This window comes from Centropristis striata, chromosome 14, assembly GCF_030273125.1.
Source record: "Centropristis striata isolate RG_2023a ecotype Rhode Island chromosome 14, C.striata_1.0, whole genome shotgun sequence".
NCBI classification, from domain to species: domain Eukaryota; kingdom Metazoa; phylum Chordata; class Actinopteri; order Perciformes; family Serranidae; genus Centropristis; species Centropristis striata.
Window position 1 is genome coordinate 35,434,719 of NC_081530.1, and position 24,427 is coordinate 35,459,145.

The 24,427-nt window shown below is 40.0% G+C and overlaps 4 protein-coding genes and 1 pseudogene across 4 annotated transcripts in view; all 5 read right to left on the reverse strand.

The window, feature by feature from the left end:
- LOC131984887 (gastrula zinc finger protein XlCGF71.1-like) overlaps positions 1-10,479 on the reverse strand; it is a 23,770-nt gene extending 13,291 nt beyond the window's left edge. The window contains exon 1 of the mRNA XM_059349879.1: positions 9,583-10,479. Coding sequence (XP_059205862.1) covers positions 9,590-10,222 — 633 coding nt within the window. The 5' untranslated portion in view covers positions 10,223-10,479 and the 3' untranslated portion in view covers positions 9,583-9,589. The remainder of the gene's footprint in view (positions 1-9,582) is intronic.
- LOC131984431 (zinc finger and SCAN domain-containing protein 12-like) lies at positions 475-16,068 on the reverse strand. The gene is made up of 7 exons (XM_059349252.1): positions 15,591-16,068; positions 14,414-15,152; positions 10,481-10,497; positions 10,012-10,131; positions 4,916-4,932; positions 2,012-2,204; positions 475-1,777 (listed from the first exon to the last, which is right to left on the reverse strand). Exons 1-7 carry the CDS (start codon positions 15,781-15,783, stop codon positions 741-743), a joined length of 2,316 nt encoding a protein of 771 aa, XP_059205235.1. The 5' UTR covers positions 15,784-16,068; the 3' UTR covers positions 475-740.
- LOC131984847 (zinc finger protein 74-like) lies at positions 3,518-6,036 on the reverse strand (annotated as a pseudogene).
- Positions 16,069-17,146: 1,078 nt separating the features above from the next.
- LOC131984864 (zinc finger protein 32-like) lies at positions 17,147-19,831 on the reverse strand. Its single transcript, XM_059349855.1, has 2 exons — positions 19,373-19,831; positions 17,147-18,613 (listed from the first exon to the last, which is right to left on the reverse strand). Exons 1-2 carry the CDS (start codon positions 19,563-19,565, stop codon positions 17,628-17,630), a joined length of 1,179 nt encoding a protein of 392 aa, XP_059205838.1. The 5' UTR covers positions 19,566-19,831; the 3' UTR covers positions 17,147-17,627.
- A 1,101-nt stretch (positions 19,832-20,932) lies between these two features.
- On the reverse strand, positions 20,933-24,399 carry LOC131984850 (zinc finger protein 135-like). The gene is made up of 2 exons (XM_059349837.1): positions 22,959-24,399; positions 20,933-22,485 (listed from the first exon to the last, which is right to left on the reverse strand). Exons 1-2 carry the CDS (start codon positions 23,149-23,151, stop codon positions 21,383-21,385), a joined length of 1,296 nt encoding a protein of 431 aa, XP_059205820.1. The 5' UTR covers positions 23,152-24,399; the 3' UTR covers positions 20,933-21,382.
- Positions 24,400-24,427: the final 28 nt, after the last annotated feature.

Below are 24,427 nucleotides of genomic sequence, written 5' to 3' on the forward strand. Positions count from 1 at the left end.
AACTACTGAAACTGCATGGCTCTGTTTGGCGATATTAATGCAATGTTACGACTCAACACATTAAAATTATATCTAATTCTGTCCGCTGAGAATCTGTAAGGATCATAGTTTGACTGTTGACTAGTGTGACACACTGTTTTAAGTAAGTAAGTTAGTAGTAGAAGTAAGTAGTTAGAGGCTTTCTAGCCAATTTCAAGCCGAAGTTCAGAACAAAACCTTGTGAGTTACCATGTTGACCTAGCCAGGTTAAAAGAGAACCACCTTGGAGATACTGATAACCAGGGTTAAACCTCAGGTTACCTCACTGACCCTCAAATCCTGCTTCGTAGCACAGGACTCTGAAATCACACAACAGGGAGAGCTGGTTTAGGGATTTCGAGCCTAAATTAAAACATAGCATGCCTATCCTTGAACCACAAACTGAAGAAGGGACAACTTTCAGGCAACTTCGGTAAACCAAGAATATTTTTATTTTGTTCTGCTATTTAAAAAAAAATAAAGTTGTAATTGTTACACTTAATATAATCAAATATTGAATTAAAATATCAGTTTGTGAGCTTTTGATTTGTAAAAAAAACAAAATAAACAAAAAAGAAATTAATATCATATCTCATCATGGAAAAGAAAGTATTGTTTAATTATATTGTAGGTAAATTTCATACAAACAGAATAACTATTTACAAAAGTTACTACAAGCTTTGTAGCATTTAAAAAAGACTTGAAAATCTTTCTCGAGTCCTTTAAAAAGATTGAAAAAGAGGTTTGCATCTCTTCATGTGGGCTGCTGGCTGGAGGCTCTGCCTCTTTGTTCTCCTCAGTTTGATGAAACTTTGAGGATGAACGGCCAGCACATTTATGAAAGGTTTCTCTCCTGTGTGGAGTCTCATGTGTGACTTTAAATACCCACTCACTTTAAAAGTTTTCTTACAAACTGAGCAGCTGAAAGGTCTCTCTCCTGTGTGGAGTCTCATGTGTGCATTTAAATGTGCACTCTGTGTAAAAGTTTTCTTACAAATTGAGCAGCTGAAAGGTCTCTCTCCTGTGTGGAGTCTCATGTGTAACTTTAAAGATCCACCCCGTGTAAAAGTTTTCTTACAAACTGAGCAGCCGAAAGGTCTCTCTCCTGTGTGGAGTCTCATGTGTAACTTTAAAGTTCCACTCTGTGTAAAAGTTTTCTTACAAACTGAGCAGCTGAAAGGTTTCTCTCCTGTGTGGATTCTCATGTGTCTCTTCAGATCGCACTTGTCGCCAAATCTTTTCCCACACTCAGAGCAGCTAAATCGTTTCTCACCAGCACGAAACGAGGCATCTCTGACAGGGTAGCCATCTTTTTTCAAACAGTCCAAACCTGACTGAGGTTCTCTGGTCTCCTTCCAATCAGCACTGTCATCAGTCTCAGGTTCAGAAGAGCCTGCAGTATCCGTTTGTAAATGTGGATCTGGATCAGAGTTGCTCTCTGGTTCTGGTCCTCCACAGTCCTGTCCATCAGCTTCTGTTTCCATCTGTTCAATTTGTGTTTGATGAAGCTGTGAGGACTGAGGTTTCTCTTCATCTTCTTCACTCTTCACAGGGACAGGAGTGAATGTGAACTTGGTGATATCAGCCTCCTCCAGCCCCTGAAGCTGCTCTCCCTCCTGACTGGTCAAAGGTTCCTCCTGTTCCTCTTTAATGTGTGGCGGCTCTGGGTCCTTCTGGTCCTGATCCTGGTCCAGACTGCAGCTCCTCTCCTGCTGCTCAGAGGGAAACTCTTCTTCACCCACAGACAGCTGTTGGACGTCTGCAGGAAACACAGAAACACAGAGCGAGGAAAAATACACAGTCTGTGTATTCATCTCTGTTTGACACAGATAATTGAAACTACAGTTCTCAAAATGCTTAAGGAATATCACTAGGAACCATAACTTAACTTACAAACCTGCTCGGTGTAACTGAAGTTAAGTAACCAAGCTGATCTGTGGAACTGAAGTAAAGTAACTAATCTGCTCGGTGTAACTGAAGTAAAATAACTAACCTGCTCTGTGTAGCTGAATCTGAGGCTTGAAAACAGCGTCCAGTAGTTTCTGCTGTCGCTCGTTCTTCTCTTTTGAACGACAAAGTTGCTCCTCGTACTCTGCTATCGTTCTTTCAAACAGCCCAAATATCTCTTCAGCAGCCGCAGTCAGTCGCTGCTCCACCAGCGCTCTCACCGTTTGGACTTTAGACATTTTTCACACAGTGACACCAACTTTTTGTCCACACAAACTCCGTCAGAAACACAGCTTGCTCTCCATCAAACAGTCACTCTGACTAGCGTCGCGGTGCTAACCAGCTAGCATTCTAAGCTAACTTGAACGTGTTTGTAGTCAACCGGGAGATGAGTCAGAGGTAAAACATCCAGAAAGAAATGGTGAACAGCACAAAGTCCATTCAGACAGGTTTATCCGGACACACAGAGGCTCTGACGGATCACAACACAAAGTTTCTCACTAATAAAAAAAACTGCTACTAACTGCCGTCTTGATTAAACAGCGTGAACTGAGCCACAGTAAAGACAACAGCTTCCGGGGCAGAGGAGTTGATGGATTTCAAAATAAAAGTCCAACATTTCTGAAATGATAGACATCTGACAAACACACAGGAAGATAAATTATTAAAATGGACTCAAAATATTTCTCAAGGATGTTGTTTTCGATGCTTCAAGCCACAATATGAGTCATAATAATAATAATAATAATTCAGAAAGTATTAGGAGCACTACACTCTTTTCACTTATATTAATGTTGCAGCTAAATTCTTGAAATAAGGCATTTAACCAGCAGTTTAAAACGACCATCAGGATAAAGCAAAAAAAAAATTCTGTTTTCAAGGAATTATACACTATATGCAAGTGAACATCAAACTGATTAATAATATAGTGAAGTATTGATGTCTGCTACTTTATTTTACAGGCGAGTCATGTCAGAGAACTCTAAATATCCAGAGAACTTTTCAGTTAGAAACAAAAACCTCACACATCAGCTGACTGCTACAACGACACAAACAGTAACTCTACTGAGAGTACAATGATAAACAGTCACTGTAATGTAACTGTAGCTATAATTGTACAGTAACTACTGAAACTGCATGGCTCTGTTTGGCGATATTAATGCAATGTTACGACTCAACACATTAAAATTATATCTAATTCTGTCCGCTGAGAATCTGTAAGGATCATAGTTTGACTGTTGACTAGTGTGACACACTGTTTTTAAAGTAGTTAAAGGCTTTCTGGCCAATTTCAAGCCGAAGCTCAGAACAAAACCTGGTGAGTTGCCATGGTGACCTAGCCAGGTTAAAAGAGAACCACCTTGGAGATACTGATAACCAGGGTTAAACCTCAGGTTAACTCACTGACCCTCAAATCCTGCTTCGTAGCACAGGACTCTGAAATCACATAACAGGGATAGCTGGTTGAGGGATTTCGAGCCTAAATTAAAACATAGCATGCCTATCCTCGTATCACAAACTGAAGAAGGGACAACTTTCAGGCAAGTTCGGAAAACCAAGAATATTTTTATTTTGTTCTGCTGTTAAAAAAAAATAAAGTTGTAATTGTTACATTTATATAATCAAATATTGAATTAAAATATCAGTTTGTGAGCTTTTGATTTGTATAAAAAAAAAAAAAAAAAAAAAAAAAAGAAATTGATACCATATCTCATCATGGAAAAGAAAGTATAATTAGATAGTAGGTAAATTTCATACAAACAGAATAAATATTTATAAAAGTTACTACAAGCTTTGTAGCATTTAAAAAAGACTTGAAAATCTTTCTTGAGTCCTTCAAAAAGATTGAAAAAGAGGTTTGGATCTCTTCATGTGGGCTGCTGGCTGGAGGCTCTGCCTCTTTGTTCTCCTCAGTTTGATGAAACTTTGAAGATGAACGGCCAGCACATTTATGAAAGGTTTCTCTCCTGTGTGGAGTCTCATGTGTGACTTTACATACCCACTCACTTTAAAAGTTTTCTCACAAACTGAGCAGCTGAAAGGTCTCTCCTGTGTGGAGTCTCATGTGTGCATTTAAATGTGCACTCTGTGTGAAAGTTTTCTTACAAACTGAGCAGCTGAAAGGTCTCTCTCCTGTGTGGAGTCTCATGTGTAACTTTAAAGATCCATTCCGTGTAAAAGTTTTCTTACAAACTGAGCAGCCGAAAGGTCTCTCTCCTGTGTGGAGTCTCATGTGTGACTTTAAAGTTCCACTCAGTGTAAAAGTTTTCTTACAAACTGGGCAGCTGAAAGGTCTCTCTCCTGTGTGGAGTCTCATGTGTAAATTTAAAGTTCCACTCTGTGTAAAAGTTTTCTTACAAACTGAGCAGCTGAAAGGTTTCTCTCCTGTGTGGATTCTCATGTGTCTCTTCAGATCGTACTGGTCGCCAAATCTTTTCCCACACTCAGAGCAGCGAAATCTTTTTTCACCAGCACGAAACGAGGAATCTCTGACAGGGTAGCCATCTTTTTTCAAACAGTCCAAACCTGACTGAGGTTCTCTGGTCTCCTTCCAATCAGCACTGTCATCAGTCTCAGGTTCAGAAGAGTCTGCAGTATCAGGTTGTAAATGTGGATCTGGATCAGAGTTGCTCTTTGGTTCTGGTCCTCCACAGTGCTCTCCACCAGCTTCTGTTTCCATCTGTTCAGTTTGTGTTTGATGAAGCTGTGAGGACTGAGGTTTCTCTTCATCTTCTTCACTTTTCACAGGGACAGGAGTGAATGTGGACTTGGTGATATCAGCCTCCTCCAGCCCCTGAAGCTGCTCTCCCTCCTGACTGGTCCAAGGTTCCTCCTGTTCCTCTTTAATGTATGGGGGTTCTGGCTCCTCCTGGTCCTGGTCCTGGTCCAGACTGCAGCTCCTCTCCTGCTGCTCCTCCTGCTGCTCAGAGGGAAACTCTTCTTCACCCACCGACAGCTGTTGGACGTCTGCAGGAAACACAGAAACACAGAGTGAGGAAAAATACACAGTCTGTGTATTCATTTCTGTTTGACACAGATAATTGAAGTTGCAAAATGTTCAATACAGTTCTCAAAATGCTTAAGGAATATCAACAGGAACCATAACTTAACTTACAAACCTGCTCGGTGTAACTGAAGAAAAGTAACTAACCTGCTCTGTGTAACTGAGTAAAGTAACTAATCTGCTGTGTAACTGAAGTAAAGTAACTAACCTGCTCTGTGTAACTGACGTAAAGTAACTAAACTGTTGTGTAACTGAAGTAAAGTGACTAACCTGGTCTGTGTAGCTGAAGTTACTAACCTGCTCCGTGTAACTGAAGTAAAGTAACTAAACTGTTGTGTAACTGAAGTAAAGTAACTAACCTGCTCTGTGTAACTGAAGTGAAGTAACTAACCTGCTCTGTTTAACTCAAGTAAAGTAACTAACCTGCTCCGTGTAACTCAAGTAAAGTAACTAACTTGCTCCGTGTAACTGAAGTAAAGTAACTAACCTGCTCTGTGTAACTGAATCTGAGGGTTGAAAACAGCGTCCAGTAGTTTCTGTTGTCGCTCGTTCTTCTCTTTTGAACGACAAAGTTGCTCCTCGTACTCTGCTATCGTTCTTTCAAACAGCCCAAATATCTCTTCAGCAGCCGCAGTCAGTCGCTGCTCCACCAGCGCTCTCACCGTTTGGACTTTAGACATTTTTCACACAGTGACACCAACTTTTTCTATACACAAACTCCGTCAGAAACACAGCTTGCTGTCCATCAAACACTCACTCTGACTATCGTCGCGGTGCTAACCAGCTAGCATGCTAAGCTAACTTGAACATCTTTATAGTCTACCAAGAGATGAGTCAGAGGTAAAACATCCAGAAAGAAAAGGTGAACAGCACAAAGTCCATTCAGAGAGGTTTATCCGGACACACAGAGGCTCTGACGGATCACAACACAAACTTTCTCACTAACAATAAAGAAACTGCGACGAGCTGCCGTCTTGATTAAACAGCGTAAAGTTAGCCGCAGTGAAGACGACAGCTTCCGGGGCAGAGGAGTTGATGGCTTTCAAAATAAAAGTCCAACATTTCTGAAATGATTGACTTCCTCTGACAAACACACAGGAAGTTAATAATTAAAATAGACTCAAAATATTTCTCAAGGATGTTGTTTTCGATGCTTCAAGCCACAATATGAGTCATAATAATAATAACTAGAAAATTTCCTCTGGGGAAATTCTGAAAGGGCCACGGGGGCTACTGCCAGTGTGTGTACACTATGATGAAATTCTTCAGAGATTTCAAACTATGCCCTTTAACCTCAACATGTGTGTGTATGTGTGTGTGTGTGTGTGTGTGTGTTTGAAGCATGTGAATGCCTGTGTGAGGAGTGTGCGTGCTTACACGCAAGTGTGTGTGTGTGTATCTGTAACTGTAATCACATCAAAGATCAAAGGCAATCAGATCAAAGCAATCAACAGAATTAACTGGCACCTGTTAATGAAAGAGTGACAGCAGCCAGAGGTGGACTGGAATTTCTGGCCTTGAACAGAAAGCATTTTTGGCAAAACCGTAATACCTATCATTGATCTGACTCACTTTGAGCGTCCCGAGTTCTTCCTGAACGTCTACATATGATTTTCTTTAAAGGAACACTCCACCGTTTTTTCATATTAAAACATGTTATTCGGTCAAGTAAGACGAGTTGATACAGACCTCTTGCGTCTCAATGCGTGCACTCAATCGCCCTGGCGCGCGGCGCCACTTGGCTAGCACTTAGCTTAGCCCAGTTCATTCATTAGGATCCAAACAGATGGACAGTTAGAAGCGACCAAACTCCTCCACGTTTTCCCTATTTAAATACAGCTACACGAGTAGTTAAACGACCAAGTATGGCGACACAAAATAAAACGTGGCGCTTTTCTAAGCGGATAAAAAGGATAATTATAATGTATGGCGGAATAGCACTTGGGAGCACTTCGACTCGGCGCAGTAATATCATCACTCCTGAGGGGAAAAGATTTTTCAGGAGTGATGATATTACTGCGGCGATTGAGTGCACGCATTGAGACGCAAGAGGTCTGTATCAACTCGTCTTACTTGACCGAATAACATGTTTTAATATGAAAAAACGGTGGAGTGTTCCTTTAAGAAAAATTTTAAAAATAGCTTTGTTAGAGCGATCTAACAAAACTGTTCCACCTTCCTTTTTTTCCGAAATCTTCCTGCGATTTTAATATGGGACCCAATGAGGCTGTTGGTGCGTGTTGGTGGCACATCTGTGCGTTGTACGCCCAAACTAAAACTCTGACAGCTTTACCAGAGGATTGTGAGTGAGAAGACAAATTTTCCTATGTTTCTATGTATAAATTATTTCTGTAGAGTGGAATTTGCGGTGTAGGGGCAATTTTAAAAACTGCACTAAGTTAATGGGTGAGCTCGCCAAACACAAAGCACTCAATACTCTGTACAGCAAGTTTTATTAGCACATTCGTATTCCATAGGCCACGCAATTCCGAATGGCTATTTTAAAATACAACAAAGCCCTGTACACCGCTCGACTTATGACTGTTGCACTTTTCAGCATTGGCTCTTCAGCAAGCCTGAATGCGGCCCTATCTTCCTGCCCTAAACATCACATCAGTACAGAGCCCACTGGTCAACACGTTCCCCTCAGTCATGGTGTTAGAATTGTTAAGTTCACAGAGTCAGTTCCCACAATGCCTTGTGTCTTGAATACCAAATAGGTCACCGCATACTTCCCACCATGCAAGAAACACCAAATTTCCTTCACAGCGGCCTGGAGCGCAGTTTTCAAATTTATTTTTTGAGAATTTTTTCTCTCCCTCTACACTCTGGCGATGATGTCACACACTGTGACACGAAATTTCCGTGCAATACACACCCATTATAATCTCAGAATTTCTCCAAAAATGATCATGGTCATTGAACAGGGATTGATAAAAAACTATATGACCTATCGAAACGTGGATTAAAACACCGATACACAAGACTTGTGTCTACTGTTTAAAGTTTAAATGGAGTCTCTAGGTGAAATTATGCCGGAGAAGTAGACGTTTAAAAAAACTCCAATTATTGTTCTTTTTCGCTCATTTTCTGTCGGCCGTCCCATTCATTTCAATGCAAAATTTTGGGCAGTTTTTTGCAACTTACGTCGCGAAAAATTCGCATTCTGTCAAGAAAAGTAATAGCACACCGATCCCGATCAAACCGCACGTTTTGATATATAATTTGTCCTGCACTCTTCAAGTTGTAGGACTAGTAGCGGGACGAAATTGCGTCCGGAAGAGGAAGAAGAAAAAATCGACAGTATAACAGTAGTGCAGCACTGGTCCCTACAGCTATTGCTGTATGGGACTAATGCTCGGTGCGATTGCCCCGAGGCCCTAATAATTCAGAAAGTATTAGGAGCACAACACTCTTTTCATTTGTATTAATGTTGCAGCTAAATTATTGAAATAAGGCATTTAACCAGCAGTTTAAAACGACCATCAGCCAATCAGGATCAAGCAAAAAAACATAACATTCTGTTTTCAAGGAAGTAAACACTATATTCAAGTGAACATCAAACTGGTGAATAATTTAGTGAAGTATTGATGTCTGCTACTTTATTTTACAGGCGAGTCATTTCAGAGAACTCTAAATGTCCAGAGAACTTTTCAGTTAGAAACAAAAACCTCACACATCAGCTGACTGCTACAACGACACATAAAGTAACTCTACTGTAAGTACAACTATATACAGTCACTGTAATGTAACTGTCGCTATAACTGTACAGTAACTCTACTGAAACGGCATGGCTCAGTTTGGTGATATTAATACAATGTTACGACTCAACACAAAAAATGTATATCTAATTCTCTCCGCTGAGAATCTGTAAGGATCATAGATTGACTGTTGACTAGTGTGAGACATTGTTTTAAAAGTAGTTAGAGGCTTTCTAGCCAATTTCAAGCCGAAGCTCAGAACAAAACCTGGTGAGTTACCATGGTGACCTAGCCAGGTTAAAAGAGAATAACCTTGGAGATACTGATAACCAGGGTTAAACCTCATGTTACCTCACTGACCCTCAAATCCTTCTTCGTAGTACAGGACTCTGAAATCACATAACAGGGATAGCTGGTTTAGGGATTTCGGGCCTAAATTAAAACACAGCATGCCCTATCCTCGTATCACAAACTGAAGAAGGGACAACTCTCAGGCAACTTCAGTAAACCAAGAATGTATTTATTTTGTTCTGCTGTTAAAAAAAATAAAGTTGTAATTGTTACACTTATATTATCAAATATTGAATTAAAATATCAGTTTGTGAGCTTTTGATTTGTAAAATAATAAAATAAACAAAAATAGAAATGAATATCATATCTCATCATGGAAAAGAAAGTATTGTATAATTATATTGTAGGTAAATTTCATACAAACAGAAAAAAATATTTATAAAAGTTACTACAAGCTTTGTAGCATTTAAAAATGACTTAAAAATCTTTCTCGAGTCCTTCAAAAAGATTGAAAAAGAGGTTTGCATCTCTTCTTGTGGGCTGCTGGCTGGAGGCTCTGCCTCTTTGTTTTCCTCAGTTTGATGAAACTTTGAGGATGAGCGGCCAGCACATTTATGAAAGGTTTCTCTCATGTGTGGAGTCTCATGTGTGACTTTAAAGTTTCCCTCCATGTAAAAGTTTTCTTACAAACCGAGCAGCTGAAAGGTTTTTCTCCTGTGTGGAGTCTCATGTGTGACTTTAAATGTCCACTCCGTGCAAAAGTTTTCTTACAAACTGAGCAGCTGAATGGTCTCTCTCCTGTGTGGAGTCTCATGTGTCCCTTTAACATTCCACTCTGTGTAAAAGTTTTCTTACAAACTGAGCAGCTGAAAGGTCTCTCTCCTGTGTGGACTCTCATGTGTGACTTTAAATGTCCACTCTGTGTAAAAGCTTTCTTACAAACTGAGCAGCTGAATGGTTTCTCTCCTGTATGGATTCTCATGTGTCTCTTCAAATCGCACTTTTCGCCAAATCTTGACCCACACTCAGAGCAGCGAAATCTTTTCTCACCAGCACGAAACGAGGAATCTCTGACAGGGTAGCCATCTTTTTTCAAACAGTCCAACCCTGACTGAGGTTCTCTGGTCTCCTTCCAATCACCACTGTCATCAGTCTCAGGTTCAGAAGAGTCTGCAGTATCAGGAGGTAAATGTGGATCTGGATCAGAGTTCCTGTCTGGTTGTGGTCCTCCACAGTCCTCTCCATCAGCTTCTGTTTCCATCTGTTCAGTCTGTGTTTGATGAAGCTGTGAGGACTGAGGTTTCTCTTCATCTTCTTCAGTCTTCACAGGGACAGGAGTGAATGTGAACTTGGTGATATCAGCCTCCTCCAGCCCCTGAAGCTGCTCTCCCTCCTGACTGGTCCAAGGTTCCTCCTGTTCCTCTTTAATGTATGGGGGCTCTGGCTCCTCCTGGTCCTGGTCCTGGTCCAGACTGCAGATCCTCTCCTGCTGCTCAGAGGGCAACTCTTCTTCACCCACCGACAGCTGCTGAATGTCTGCAGGAAACACAGAAGAACACAGTGAGGAAAAAAACACAGTCTGTGTATTCATCTCTGTTTGACAGAGATAATTGAAACTACAGTTCCAAAAATGCTGAATTAATATCAACAGGAACCATAACTCAACTTACAAACCTGCTCTGTGTAGGTAAAGTACATTAATTAAAGTGCTCTACAACAATGTTACACACAGTAACTACTGTTACTCTAATGTAACTGCAGGTATTTTAGATACATAAGTTACTAACCTGCTCTGTGTAACTGGAGTAAAGTAACTAAACTGCTCTGTGTAACTGAAGTAAAGTAACTAAACTGCTCTGTGTAACTGAAGTAAAGTAACTCACCTGCTCTGTGTAACCGAAATAAAGTAACCAATCTGCTCTGTGTAACTGAAGTAAAGTAACTAACCTGCTCTGTGTAACTGAAGTGAAGTAACTAACCTGCTCTGTGTAACTGAAGTAAAGTAAAACACCTGCCCTGTGTAACTGAAGTAAAGTAACTAACATGCTCTGTATAACTGAAGTAAAGTAACTAACCTGCTCTGTGTAACTGAAGTGAAGTAACTAACCTGCTCTGTGTAACTGAAGTAAAGTAAAACACCTGCCCTGTGTAACTGAAGTAAAGTAACTAACATGCTCTGTATAACTGAAGTAAAGTAACTAACCTGCTATGTGTAACTGAAGTAAAGTAACTAACCTGGTCTGTGTAGCTAAAGTTACTAACCTGCTCAGTGTAACTGAAGTAAAGTCACCAACCTGCACTGTGTAACTGAAGTAAAGTACCTAACCTGCTCTGTGTAACTGAAGTAAAGTAACTAATCTGCTCTGTGTAACTGAAGTAAAGTAACTAACCTGCTTTGTGTAACTGAATCTGAGGCTTGAAAACAGCGTCCAGTAGTTTCTGTTGTCGCTCGTTCTTCTCTTTTGAACGACAAAGTTGCTCCTCGTACTCTGCTATCGTTCTTTCAAACAGCCCAAATATCTCTTCAGCAGCCGCAGTCAGTCGCTGCTCCACCAGCGCTCTCACCGTTTGGACTTTAGACATTTTTCACACAGTGACACCAACTTTTTCTCCACACAAACTCCGTCAGAAACACAGTTTGTTCTCCAACAAACACTCACTCTGAATAGCGTCGCGGTGTTAACAAGCTAGCATGCTAAGCTAACTTGAACGTGTTTATAGTCTACCAAGAGATGAGTCAGAGGTAAAACATCCAGAAAGAAAAGGTGAACAGCACAAAGTCCATTCAGACAGGTTTATCCGGACACACAGAGGCTCTGACGGATCACAACACAAACTTTCTCACTAACAATAAAGAAACTGCTAAGAGCTGCGGTCTTGATTAAACAGCGTGACGTTAGCCGCAGTGAAGACGACAGCTTCCGGGGCAAAGGAGTTGATGGCTTTCAAAATAAAAGTCCAACATTTCTGAAATGATAGACTTCCTCTGACAAACACACAGGAAGATTTTTATTAAAATAGACTCAAAATATTTCTCAAGGATGTTGTTTTCGATGCTTCAAGCCACGATATGAGTCATAATAATAATAATAATTCAGAAAGTATTAGGAGCACTACACTCTTTTCACTTGTATTAATGTTGCAGCTAAAATATTGAAATAAGGCATTTAACCAGTAGTTTAAAACGACCATCTGTCAATCAGGATAAAGCAAAAAAACATAACATTCTGTTTTCAAGGAATTATACACTATATGCAAGTGAACATCAAACTGATTAATAATATAGTGAAGTATTGATGTCTGCTACTTTATTTTACAGGTGAGTCATTTCAGAGAACTCTAAATATCCAGAGAACTTTTCAGTTAGAAACAAAAACCTCACACATCAGCTGACTGCTACAACGACACATACAGTAACTCTACTGTAAGTACAACTATATACAGTCACTGTAATGTAACTGTAGCTATAACTGTACAGTAACTCTACTGAAACTGCATGGCTCAGTTTGGTGATATTAATGCAATGTTACGACTCAACACATTGAATTTATATCTAATTCTCTCCGCTGAGAATCTGTATGGATCATAGATTGACTGTTGACGAGTGTGAGACATTGTTTTAAAAGTAGTTAGAGGCTTTCTAGCCAATTTCAAGCCGAAGCTCAGAACAAAACCTGGTGAGTTACCATGGTGACCTAGCCAGGTTAAAAGAGAACCACCTTGGAGATACTGATAACCAGGGTTAAAGCTCAGGTTACCTCACTGACCCTCAAATCCTTCTTCAAAATACAGGGCTCTGAAATCACATAACAGGGATAGCTGGTTTAGGGATTTCGGGCCTAAATTAAAACACAGCATGCCTATCCTGGAATCACAAACAGAAGAAGGGAAAACTCTCAGGCAACTTCGGTAAACCAAGAATATTTAGGACCCGAGCAGGCAACGACCTGCAAGGTCCCTATTGTATTTCGAATGATTATTTATTTTTTTATTCTTTGTCCCAAATGATCTCATTTTTCACTGCCTGAACATACCCCAAAACTCATGAAACTTTAAATATAGGTCACACATGGTGAAAAATTTTATAATCTATTGTCATCCTGAATTTCCACCACTAGGTGGCGCTATAATAAAGTAAAGTGCGTTTTGGCTAATAACTCCCACATACTTTATCGCACATTCAAAAAACTTATATCCACGCGTTCACTGAGTTGTGTTGAATCTCGAGATATAAGCCACGCCCATGCCTGGAGTTTTTTTTCCGCAAATTCGTGAAATGTCGCAAACCTACTTTTTCGAACTCCTCCTAGGCAATTTCATCGTTTTGCACCAAACTTTGCACACAGCATCTATGGACCCTCAAAACAAAAAGTTATTAAAAGAATTTTGATAACCCAAAGAATAATCAAGTTATTAAATAACAACTTCCTGCAGGTGGCGCTATTATCAACACAAAACACAAAGTGTTGCATATCTCCACATTGGTGTGTCTGAATGACATGAAACTCAGGTAACTACTTCCCCATAAACCCCTGAGGCTCTCTGCAAAATTTTGGGCGATGACCACTAGGTGGCGCTCTTTAAATTTTAGTATTTTATATCTCCAAATCGGTTGGTCGGGTTAACACCAAACTTGGTATACTTATTGTCAATGCCCTCCTGAGGATAACCCTTGAAGATTTTATTGATCGGCCCCTAGGTGGCGCTCTGGCGGCAGTCTAATTTAATATTTGGCACTGTGCCCAGACCATAAGACTTAAGGCAATGAAATTCATAGGGGTGGTAAAGACTGGCCCCTGTAACGCACAAACCCTGACGGCAGCATGCCCCGACACGCGTGTACTGCGAGGGCCGGTTCAGTACTGCGCGCAGTCCTAGTTTTATTTTGTTCTGTTGTTAAAAAAAATTAAGTTGTAATTTTTACACTTCTATAATCAAATATTGAATTAAAATATCAATTTGTGAGCTTTTGCTTTGTAAAAATAGAACAAATAAATAAACAAAGAAGAAATTAAAATCATATCTCATCATGGAAAAGAAAGTATTGTTTAATTATATTGTAGGTAAATTTCATACAAACAGAAAAAAATATTTATAAAAGTTACTACAACCTTTGTAGCATTTAAAAAGAACTTGAAAATCTTTTTCGAGTCCTTCGAAAAATTGAAAAAGAGGTTTACATCTCTTCATGTGGGCTGCTGGCTGGAGGCTCTGCCTCTTTGTTCTCCTCAGTTTGATGAAACTTTGAGGATGAGCGGCCAGCACATTTATGAAAGGTTTCTCTCCTGTGTGGAGTCTTATGTGTGACTTTAAATGCCTACTTTGTGCAAAAGATTAAGCACACATTGAGCAGCTGAAAGGTCTCTCTCCTGTGTGGGGTCTCATGTGTGCCTTTAAAGTTTCCCTCCGTGTAAAAGTTTTCTGACAAACTGAGCAGCTGAAAGGTCTCTCTCCTGTGTGGAGTCTCATGTGTTCCTTTAAAGTGTCACTCCGTGTAAAAGTTTTCTGACAAACTGAGCAGCTGAAAGGTCTCTCTCCTGTGTGGAGTCTCATGTGTGACTTTAAAGTTCCACCCTGTGTAAAAGTTTTCTTACAAACTGAGCAGCTGAAAGGTTTCTCTCCTGTGTGGATTCTCATGTGTCTCTTCAGATCGTACTTGTCGCCAAATCTTTTCCCACACTCAGAGCAGCTAAATCGTTTCTCACCAGCACGAAACGAGGAATCTCTGACAGGGTAGCCATCTTTTTTCAAACAGTCCAAACCTGACTGAGGTTCTCTGGTCTCCTTCAAATCACCACTGTCATCAGTCTCAGGTACAGAAGAGTCTGCAGTATCAGGTTGTAAATGTGGATCTGGATTGGGGTTCCTGTCTGGTTCTGGTCCTCCACAGTCCTCTCCATCAGCTTCTGTTTCCATCTGTTCAGTTTGTGTTTGATGAAGCTGTGAGGACTGAGGTTTCTCTTCATCTTCTTCACTCTTCACAGGGACAGGAGTGAATGTGAACTTGGTGATATCAGCCTCCTCCAGCCCCTGAAGCTGCTCTCCCTCCTGACTGATCCAAGGTTCCTCCTGTTCCTCTTTAATGTGTGGGGGCTCTGGCTCCTCCTGGTCCTGGTCCTGGTCCAGACTGCAGATCCTCTCCTGCTGCTCAGAGGGCAACTCTTCTTCACCCACCGACAGTTGCTGAACGTCTGCAGGAAACACAGAAGAACACAGTGAGGAAAAATACACAGTCTGAACTAACTGAAGTAAAGTAACTAACCTGCTCCGTGTAACTGAAGTAACTAACCTGATCCGTGTAAGTGAAGTAACTAACCTGATCTGTGTAAATGAAGTAAAGTAACTAATCTGCTCAGTGTAACTGAAGTAAAGTAACCAATCTGCTATGTGTAACTGAAGTAAAGTAACTAACCTGCTCTGTGTAACTGAAGTAAAGTAACTAACCTGCTCTGTGTAACTGAAGTAAAGTAACTAACCTACTGTGTAACTTAAGTAAAGTAACTAACCTGCTCTGTGTAACTGAAGTAAAGTAACTAACATGCTCTGTATAACTGAAGTAACTAACCTGCTCTGTGTAACTGAAGTAAAGTAACTAACCTGCTCTGTGTAACCAAAGTAAAGTAACTGACCTGCTCTATGTAAGTGAAGCTGAGGGTTGAAAACAACGTCCAGTAGTTTCTGGTGTCGCTCGTTCTTCTCTTTTGAACGACAAAGTTCCTCCTCGTACTCTGCTATCGTTCTTTCAAACAGCCCAAATATCTCTTCAGCAGCCGCAGTCAGTCGCTGCTCCACCAGCGCTCTCACCGTTTGGACTTTAGACATTTTTCACACAGTGACACCAACTTTTTCTCCACACAAACTCCGTCAGAAACACAGTTTGTTCTCCAACAAACACTCACTCTGAATAGCGTCGCGGTGTTAACAAGCTAGCATGCTAAGCTAACTTGAACGTGTTTATAGTCTACCAAGAGATGAGTCAGAGGTAAAACATCCAGAAAGAAAAGGTGAACAGCACAAAGTCCATTCAGACAGGTTTATCCGGACACACAGAGGCTCTGACGGATCACAACACAAACTTTCTCACTAACAATAAAGAAACTGCTACGAGTTGCCTTCTTGATTAAACAGCGGGAAGTTAGCCGCAGTGAAGACGACAGCTTCCGGGAGAGAGGAGTTGATGGCTTTCAAAATAAAAGTCCAACATTTCTGAAATGATAGACTTCCTCTGACAAACACACAGGAAGATTTCTATTAAAAGACTCAAAATATTTCTCAAGGATGTTGTTTTCGATGCTTCAAGCCACAATATCAGTCATAATAATAATAATAATAATAATAATAATAATAATTCAGAAAGTATAAGGAGCACAACACTCTTTTCACTTGTATTAATATTGCAGCTAAATTATTGAAATAAGGCATTTAACCAGCAGTTTAAAACGACCATCAGTCAAACAGGATGAAGCAAATAAACATAACAATGTGTTTTCAAGGAATTATACACTATATGCAAGTGAACATCAAACTGATGAATAATATAGTGAAGTATTGATGTCTGCTACTTTATTTTACAGGTGAGTCATTTCAGAGAACTCTAAATGTCCAGAGAACTTTTCAGTTAGAAACAACAACCTCACACATCAGCTGACTGCTACAACGACACATACAGTAACTCTACGGTAAGTACAACTATATACAGTCACTGTAATGTAACTGTAGCTATAACTGTACAGTAACTCTACTGAAACTGCATGGCTCAGTTTGGTGATATTAATACAATGTTACGACTCAACACATTAAATTTATATCTAATTCTCTCCGCTGAGAATCTGTAAGGATCATAGATTGGCTGTTGACTAGTGTGAGACATTGTTTTAAAAGTAGTTAGAGGCTTTCTAGCCAATTTCAAGCCGAAGCTCAGAAGAAAACCTGGTGAGTTACCATGGTGACCTAGCCAGGTTAAAAGAGAACCACCTTGGAGATACTGATAACCAGGGTTAAACCTCAGGTTACCTCACTGACCCTCAAATCCTTCTTCGTACAGGACTCTGAAATCACATAACAGGGATAGCTGGTTTAGGGATTTCAGGCCTAAATTAAAACATAGCATGCCTATCCTGGAATCACAAACTGAAGAAGGGACAACTTTCAGGCAACTTTGGTAAACCAAGAATATTTTTATTTTGTTCTGCTGTTAAAAAAAAATAAAGTTGTAATTCTTACACTTCTATAATCAAATATTGAATTAAAATATCAGTGGGTGAGCTTTTGTTTTGTAAAAAAATAAAATAAAAATAAACAAAGAAGAAATTAAAATCATATCTCACCATGGAAAAGAAAGTATTGTTTAATTATATTGTAGGTACATTTTATACGAACAGAAAAAAATATTTATAAAAGTTACTACAAGCTTTGTAGCATTTAAAAAAAACTTGAAAATCTTTTCGAATCCTTCAAAAAGATTGAAAAAGAGGTTTACATCTCTTCATGTGGGCTGCTGGCTGGAGGCTCTGCCTCTTTGCTCTCCTCAGTTTGATGAAACTTTGAGGATGAGTGGCCAGCACATTTATGAAAGATTTCTCTCCTGTGTGGAGTCTTATGTGTGACTTTAAATGCCCACTTTGTGCAAAAGATTAAGCACACACTGAGCAGCTGAAAGGTTTCTCTCATGTGTGGAGTCTCATGTGTGCCTTTAAATGTCTACTCTCTGTAAAAGGTTTCTTACAAACTGAGCAGCTGAAAGGGTTCTCTCCTGTGTGGAGTCTCATGTGTGACTTTAAAGATCCACTCCATGTAAAAGTTTTCTTACAAACTGAGCAGCTGAAAGGTCTCTCTCCTGTGTGGAGTCTAATGTGTGCCTTTAAATGTCCACGCAGTGTAAAAGTTTTCTTACAAACCGAGCAGCTGAAAGGTCTCTCTCCTGTGTGGAGTCTCATGTGTGACTTTAAATGTCTACTCTCTGTATAACTTTTCTGACAAACTGAGCAGCTGAAAGGTCTCTCTCCTGTGTGGAGTCTCATGTGTGACTTTAAACTTCCACCCTGTGTAAAAGTTTTCTTACAAACTGAGCAGCTGAAAGGTTTCTCTCCTGTGTGGATTCTCATGTGTCTCTTCAGATCGTACTTGTCGCCAAATCTTTTCCCACACTCAGAGCAGCTAAATCGTTTCTCACCAGCACGAAACGAGGAATCTCTGACAGGGTAGCCATCTTTTTTCAAACAGTCCAAACCTGACTGAGGTTCTCTGGTCTCCTTCCAATAACCACTGTCATCAGTCTCAGGTACAGAAGAGTCTGCAGTATCAGGTTGTAAATGTGGATCTGGATCAGAGTTCCTGTCTGGTTCTGGTCCTCCACAGTCCTCTTCATCAGCTTCTGTTTCCATCTGTTCAGTTTGTGTTTGATGAAGCTGTGAGGACTGAGGTTTCTCTTCATCTTCTTCACTCTTCACAGGGACAGGAGTGAATGTGAACTTGGTGATATCAGCCTCCTCCAGCCCCTGAAGCTGCTCTCCCTCCTGACTGGTCCAAGGTTCCTCCTGTTCCTCTTTAATGTGTGGGGGCTCTGGCTCCTCCTGGTCCTGGTCCAGACTGCAGATCCTCTCCTGCTGCTCAGAGGGAAACTCTTCTTCACCCACCGACAGCTGCTGAATGTCTGCAGGAAACACAGAAGAACACAGTGAGGAAAAAAACACAGTCTGTGTTTTCATCTCTGTTTGACAGAGATAATTGAAACTACAGTTCCCAAAATGCTGAAGTTATATCAACTGGAACCATAACTCAACTTACAAACCTGCTCTGTGTAGGTGAAGTACATAAATTAAAGTGCTCTACAACAATGTTACACACAGTAACTACTGTTACTCTAATGTAACTGCAGGTATTTTAGATACATAAGTTACTAACCTGCTCTGTGTAACTGAAGTAAAGTCACTAACCTGTTCTGTGGAACTGAAGTAAAGTTCTTAACATGCTCTGTGTAACTGACGTAAAGTAACTAAACTGCTGTGTAACTGAAGTAAAGTAACTAAACTGCTCTGTGTAACTGACGTAAAGTAACTAAACTGCTGTGTAACTGAAGTAAAGTAACTAACCTGCTCTGTGTAACTGAAGTAAAGTAACTAACATGATCTGTGTAACTGAAGTAAAGTAACTAACATGATCTGTGTAACTGAAGAAAAGTCACTAACTTGCTCTGTTTAACTGAAGTAAAGTAACTAACATGATCTGTGTAACTGAAGTAAAGTAACTAACATGCTCTGTGTAACTGAAGTAAAGTAACTCACCTGCTCTGTGTAACTGAAGTAAAGTAACTCACCTGCTCTGTGTAACTGAAGTAAAGTAACTAACCTGCTCTGTATAACTGAAGTAAAGTAACTAACCTGCTCTGTGTAACTGAAGTAAAGTAACTGACCTGCTCTATGTAAGTGAAGCTGAGGGTTGAAAACAGCGTCCAGTAGTTTCTGTTGTCGCTCGTTCTTCTCTTTTGAACGACAAAGTTGCTCCTCGTACTCTGCTATCGTTCTTTCAAACAGCCCAAATATCTCTTCAGCAGCCGCAGTCAGTCGCTGCTCCACCAGCGCTCTCACCGTTTGGACTTTAGACATTTTTCACACAGTGACACCAACTTTTTCTCCACACAAACTCCGTCAGAAACACAGTTTGCTCTCCATTAAACAGTCACTCTGACTAGCGTCGCGGTGTTAACCAGCTAGCATGCTAAGCTAACTTGAACGTGTTTATAGTCTACCAAGAGATGAGTCAGAGGTAAAACATCCAGAAAGAAAAGGTGAACAGCACAAAGTCCATTCAGACAGGTTTATCCGGACACACAGAGGCTCTGACGGATCACAACACAAACTTTCTCACTAACAATTAAGAAACTGCTACGAGTTGCTTTCTTGATTAAACAGCGGGAAGTTAGCCGCAGTGAAGACGACAGCTTGCGGGGCAGAGGAGTTGATGGCTTTCAAAATAAAAGTCCAACATTTCTGAAATGATAGACTCCCTCTGACAAACACACAGGAAGATTTTTATTAAAAGACTCAAAATATTTCTCAAGGATGTTGTTTTCGATGCTTCAAGCCACAATATCAGTCATAATAATAATAATAATAATAATAATAAAAAAATAATTCAGAAAGTATAAGGAGCACAACACTCTTTCCACTTGTATTAATGTTGCAGCTAAATTATTGAAATAAGGCATTTAACCAGCAGTTTAAAACGACCATCAGTCAATCAGGATGAAGCAAATAAACATAGCATCCTGTTTTCAAGGAATTATACACTATATGCAAGTGAACATCAAACCGATGAATAATATAGTGAAGTATTGATGTCTGCTACTTTATTTTACAGGTGAGTAATTTCAGAGAACTCTAAATGTCCAGAGAACTTTTAAGTTAGAAACAAAAACCTCACACATCAGCTGACTGCTACAACAACACATACAGTAACTCTACGGTAAGTACAACTATATACAGTCACTGTAATGTAACTGTAGCTATAACTGTACAGTAACTCTACTGAAACTGCATGGCTCAGTTTGGTGATATTAATACAATGTTACGACTCAACACATTAAATTTATATCTAATTCTCTCCGCTGAGAATCTGTAAGGATCATAGATTGACTGTTGACTAGTGTGAGACATTGTTTTAAAAGTAGTTAGAGGCTTTCTAGCCAATTTCAAGCCGAAGCTCAGAACAAAACCTGGTGAGTTACCATGGTGATCTAGCCAGGTTAAAAGAGAACCACCTTGGAGATACTGATAACCAGGGTTAAACCTCAGGTTACCTCACTGACCCTCAAATCCTTCTTCGTAGTACAGGCCTCTGAAATCACATAACAGGGAGAGCTGGTTTAGGGATTTCAGGCCTAAATTAAAACACAGCATGCCTATCCTGGAATCACAAACTGAAGAAGGGACAACTTTCGGGCAACTTTGGTAAAACAAGAATATTTTTATTTTGTTCTGCTGTTAAAAAAAATAAAGTTGTAATTTTTATACTTCTATAATCAAATATTGAATTAAAATATCAGTGGGTGAGCTTTTGTTTTGCAAAAAAAATTAAATAAAAATAAACAAAGAAGAAATTAAAATCATATCTCATCATGGAAAAGAAAGTATTGTTTAATGATATTGTAGGTAAATTTCATACGAACAGAAAAAAATATTTATAAAAGTTACTACAAGCTTTGTAGCATTTAAAAAAAACTTGAAAATGTTTTTCGAATCCTTCAAAAAGATTGAAGAAGAGATTTACATCTCTTCTTGTGGGCTGCTGGCTGGAGGTTCTGCCTCTTTGTTCTCCTCAGTTTGATGAAACTTTGAGGATGAGCGGCCAGCACATTTATGAAAGGTTACTCTCCTGTGTGGAGTCTTATGTGTGACTTTAAATTCCCACTTTGTGCAAAAGATTAAGCACACACTGAGCAGCTGAAAAGTTTCTCTCCTGTGTGGAGTCTCATGTGTGACTTTAAAGATCCACTCCATGTAAAAGTTTTCTTACAAACTGAGCAGCTGAAAGGTCTCTCTCCTGTGTGGAGTCTCATGTGTGCCTTTAAATGTCTACTCTCTGTAAAAGGTTTCTTACAAACTGAGCAGCTGAAAGGGCTCTCTCCTGTGTGGAGTCTCATGTGTGACGTTAAAGATCCACTCCATGTAAAAGTTTTCTTACAAACTGAGCAGCTGAAAGGTCTCTCTCCTGTGTGGAGTCTCATGTGTGCCTTTAAATATCTACTCTCTGTAAAAGGTTTCTTACAAACCGAGCAGCTGAAAGGTCTCTCTCCTGTGTGGAGTCTCATGTGTGACTTTAAATGTCTATTCTCTGTAAAAGTTTTATTACAAACTAAGCAGCTCAAAGGTCTCTCTCCTCTGTGGAGTCTCATGTGTTCCTTTAAAGTATCACTCCGTGTAAAAGTTTTCTGACAAACTGAGCAGCTGAATGGTTTCTCTCCTGTGTGGATTCTCATGTGTCTCTTCAGATCGTACTTGCCGCCAAATCTTTTCCCACACTCAGAGCAGCTAAATCGTTTCTCACCAGCACGAAACGAGGAATCTCTGACAGGGTAGCCATCTTTTTTCAAACAGTCCAAACCTGACTGAGGTTCTCTGGTCTCCTTCCAATCACCACTGTCATCAGTCTCAGGTACAGAAGAGTCTGCAGTATCAGGTTGTAAATGTGGATCTGGATCATAGTTCCTGTCTGGTTCTGGTCCTCCACAGTCCTCTCCATCAGCTTCTGTTTCCATCTGTTCAGTTTGTGTTTGATGAAGCTGTGAGGACTGAGGTTTCTCTTCATCTTCTTCACTCTTCACAGGGACAGGAGTGAATGTGAACTTGGTGATATCAGCCTCCTCCAGCCCCTGAAGCTGCTCTCCTTCCTGACTGATCCAAGGTTCCTCCTGTTCCTCTTTAATGTGTGGCGGCTCTGGCTCCTCCTGGTCCTGGTCCAGACTGCAGCTCCTCTCCTGCTGCTCAGAGGAAAACTCTTCTTTACCCACCGACAGCTGCTGGATGTCTGCAGGAAACACAGAAACACACAGTGAGGAAAAATACACAGTCTGTGTATTCATCTCTGTTTGACAGAGATAATTGAAACTACAGTTCCCAAAATGCTGAATTAATATCAACTGGAACCATAACTCAACTTACAAACCTGCTCTGTGTAGGTAAAGTGCATAAATTAAAGTGCTCTACAACAATGTTACACACAGTAACTACTGTTACTCTAATGTAACTGCAGGTATTTTAGATACATAAGTTACTAACCTGCTCTGTGTAACTGAAGTAAAGTCACTAACCTGTTGTGTGGAACTGAAGTAAAGTAACTAACATGCTCTGTGTAACTGGAGTAAAGTAACTAATCTGCTGTGTAACTGACGTAAAGGAACTAAACTGCCCTGTGTAACTGAAGTAAAGTAACTAATCTGCTCTGTGTAACTGAAATCAAGTAACTAACCTGCTCTGTGTAACTGAAGTAAAGTAACTAACCTGCTCTGTGTAGCTTAATCTGAGGGTTGAAAACAGCGTCCAGTAGTTTCTGTTGTCGCTCGTTCTTCTCTTTTGAACGACAAAGTTGCTCCTCGTACTCTGCTATCGTTCTTTCAAACAGCCCAAATATCTCTTCAGCAGCCGCAGTCAGTCGCTGCTCCACCAGCGCTCTCACCGTTTGGACTTTAGACATTTTTCACACAGTGACACCAACTTTTTCTCCACACAAACTCCGTCAGAAACACAGTTTGCTCTCCATGAAACAGTCACTCAGACTAGCGCCGTGGTGCTAACTAGTTAGCATGCTAAGCTAACTTGAACGTGTTTGTACTCTACCGTGAGATGAGTCAGAGGTAAAACATCCAGAAAGAAAAGGTGAACAGCACAAAGTCCATTCAGACAGGTTTATCCGGACACACAGAGGCTCTGACGGATCACAACACAAACTTTCTCACTAACAATAAAGAAACTCCAACGAGCTGCGGCCTTGATTAAACAGCGTGAAGTTAGCCGCAGTGAAGACGACAGCTTCCGGGGCAGAGGATTTGATGGCTTTCAAAGTAAAAGTCCAACATTTTTGAAATGATACACTTCCTCTTACAAACACACAGGAAGACAAATTATTAAAATAGACTTAAAAATATTTCTCAAGCATGTTGTTTTCGATGCTTCAAGCCACAATATCAGTCATAATAATAATAACAATAATAGGCCTAATAATTCAGAAAGTATTAAGAGCACTTCACTCTTTTCACATTTATTAATGTTGCAGCTAAATTATTAAAATAAGGCATTTAACCAGAAGTTTAAAACGATCATCAACCAATCAGGATAAATCAAATTAACATAACATTCTGTTTTCAAGGAATTATACAGTATTTCATATGTAAGTGAACATCATACTTAATAAAATATTGAAGCATTAATGTCTGCTCCCTTATTATACAGGAGAGTAATTTCAGAGAATTCTCAATGTCAAGAGAACTTTTCAGTGAGAAACAAAGACCTCACACATGAGTTGACTGCTACAACGATACATACAGTACCTCTACTGTAACTGCAGCTACGATACAGTATCTCTACTGTAACTACGAGTATGTTTCATACAATAACTGTACTGTAACTACAGCTACAATGATACATACAGTTACTCTACTGTAACTGCACAGATCTGTTTGATGACACTTATACAATGTTACGACTCAACAGATATAAATTTATATCTAGTTCTCTCCGCTGAGACTCTGTATGGATCATAGATTGACTGTTGACTAGTTTGAGACACTGTTTTAAAAGTAGTTCGAGGCATTCTTACCAATTTCAAGCAGAAGCTCAGAACAAAACCTGGTCCCGACCAGGTTAGCTCCGCAGCATGAGTTACCATGGTGACCTAGCCAGATTAAAAGAGAACCACCTTGGAGATACTGATAACCAGGGTTAAACCTCAGGTTACCTCACTGAACTTCAAA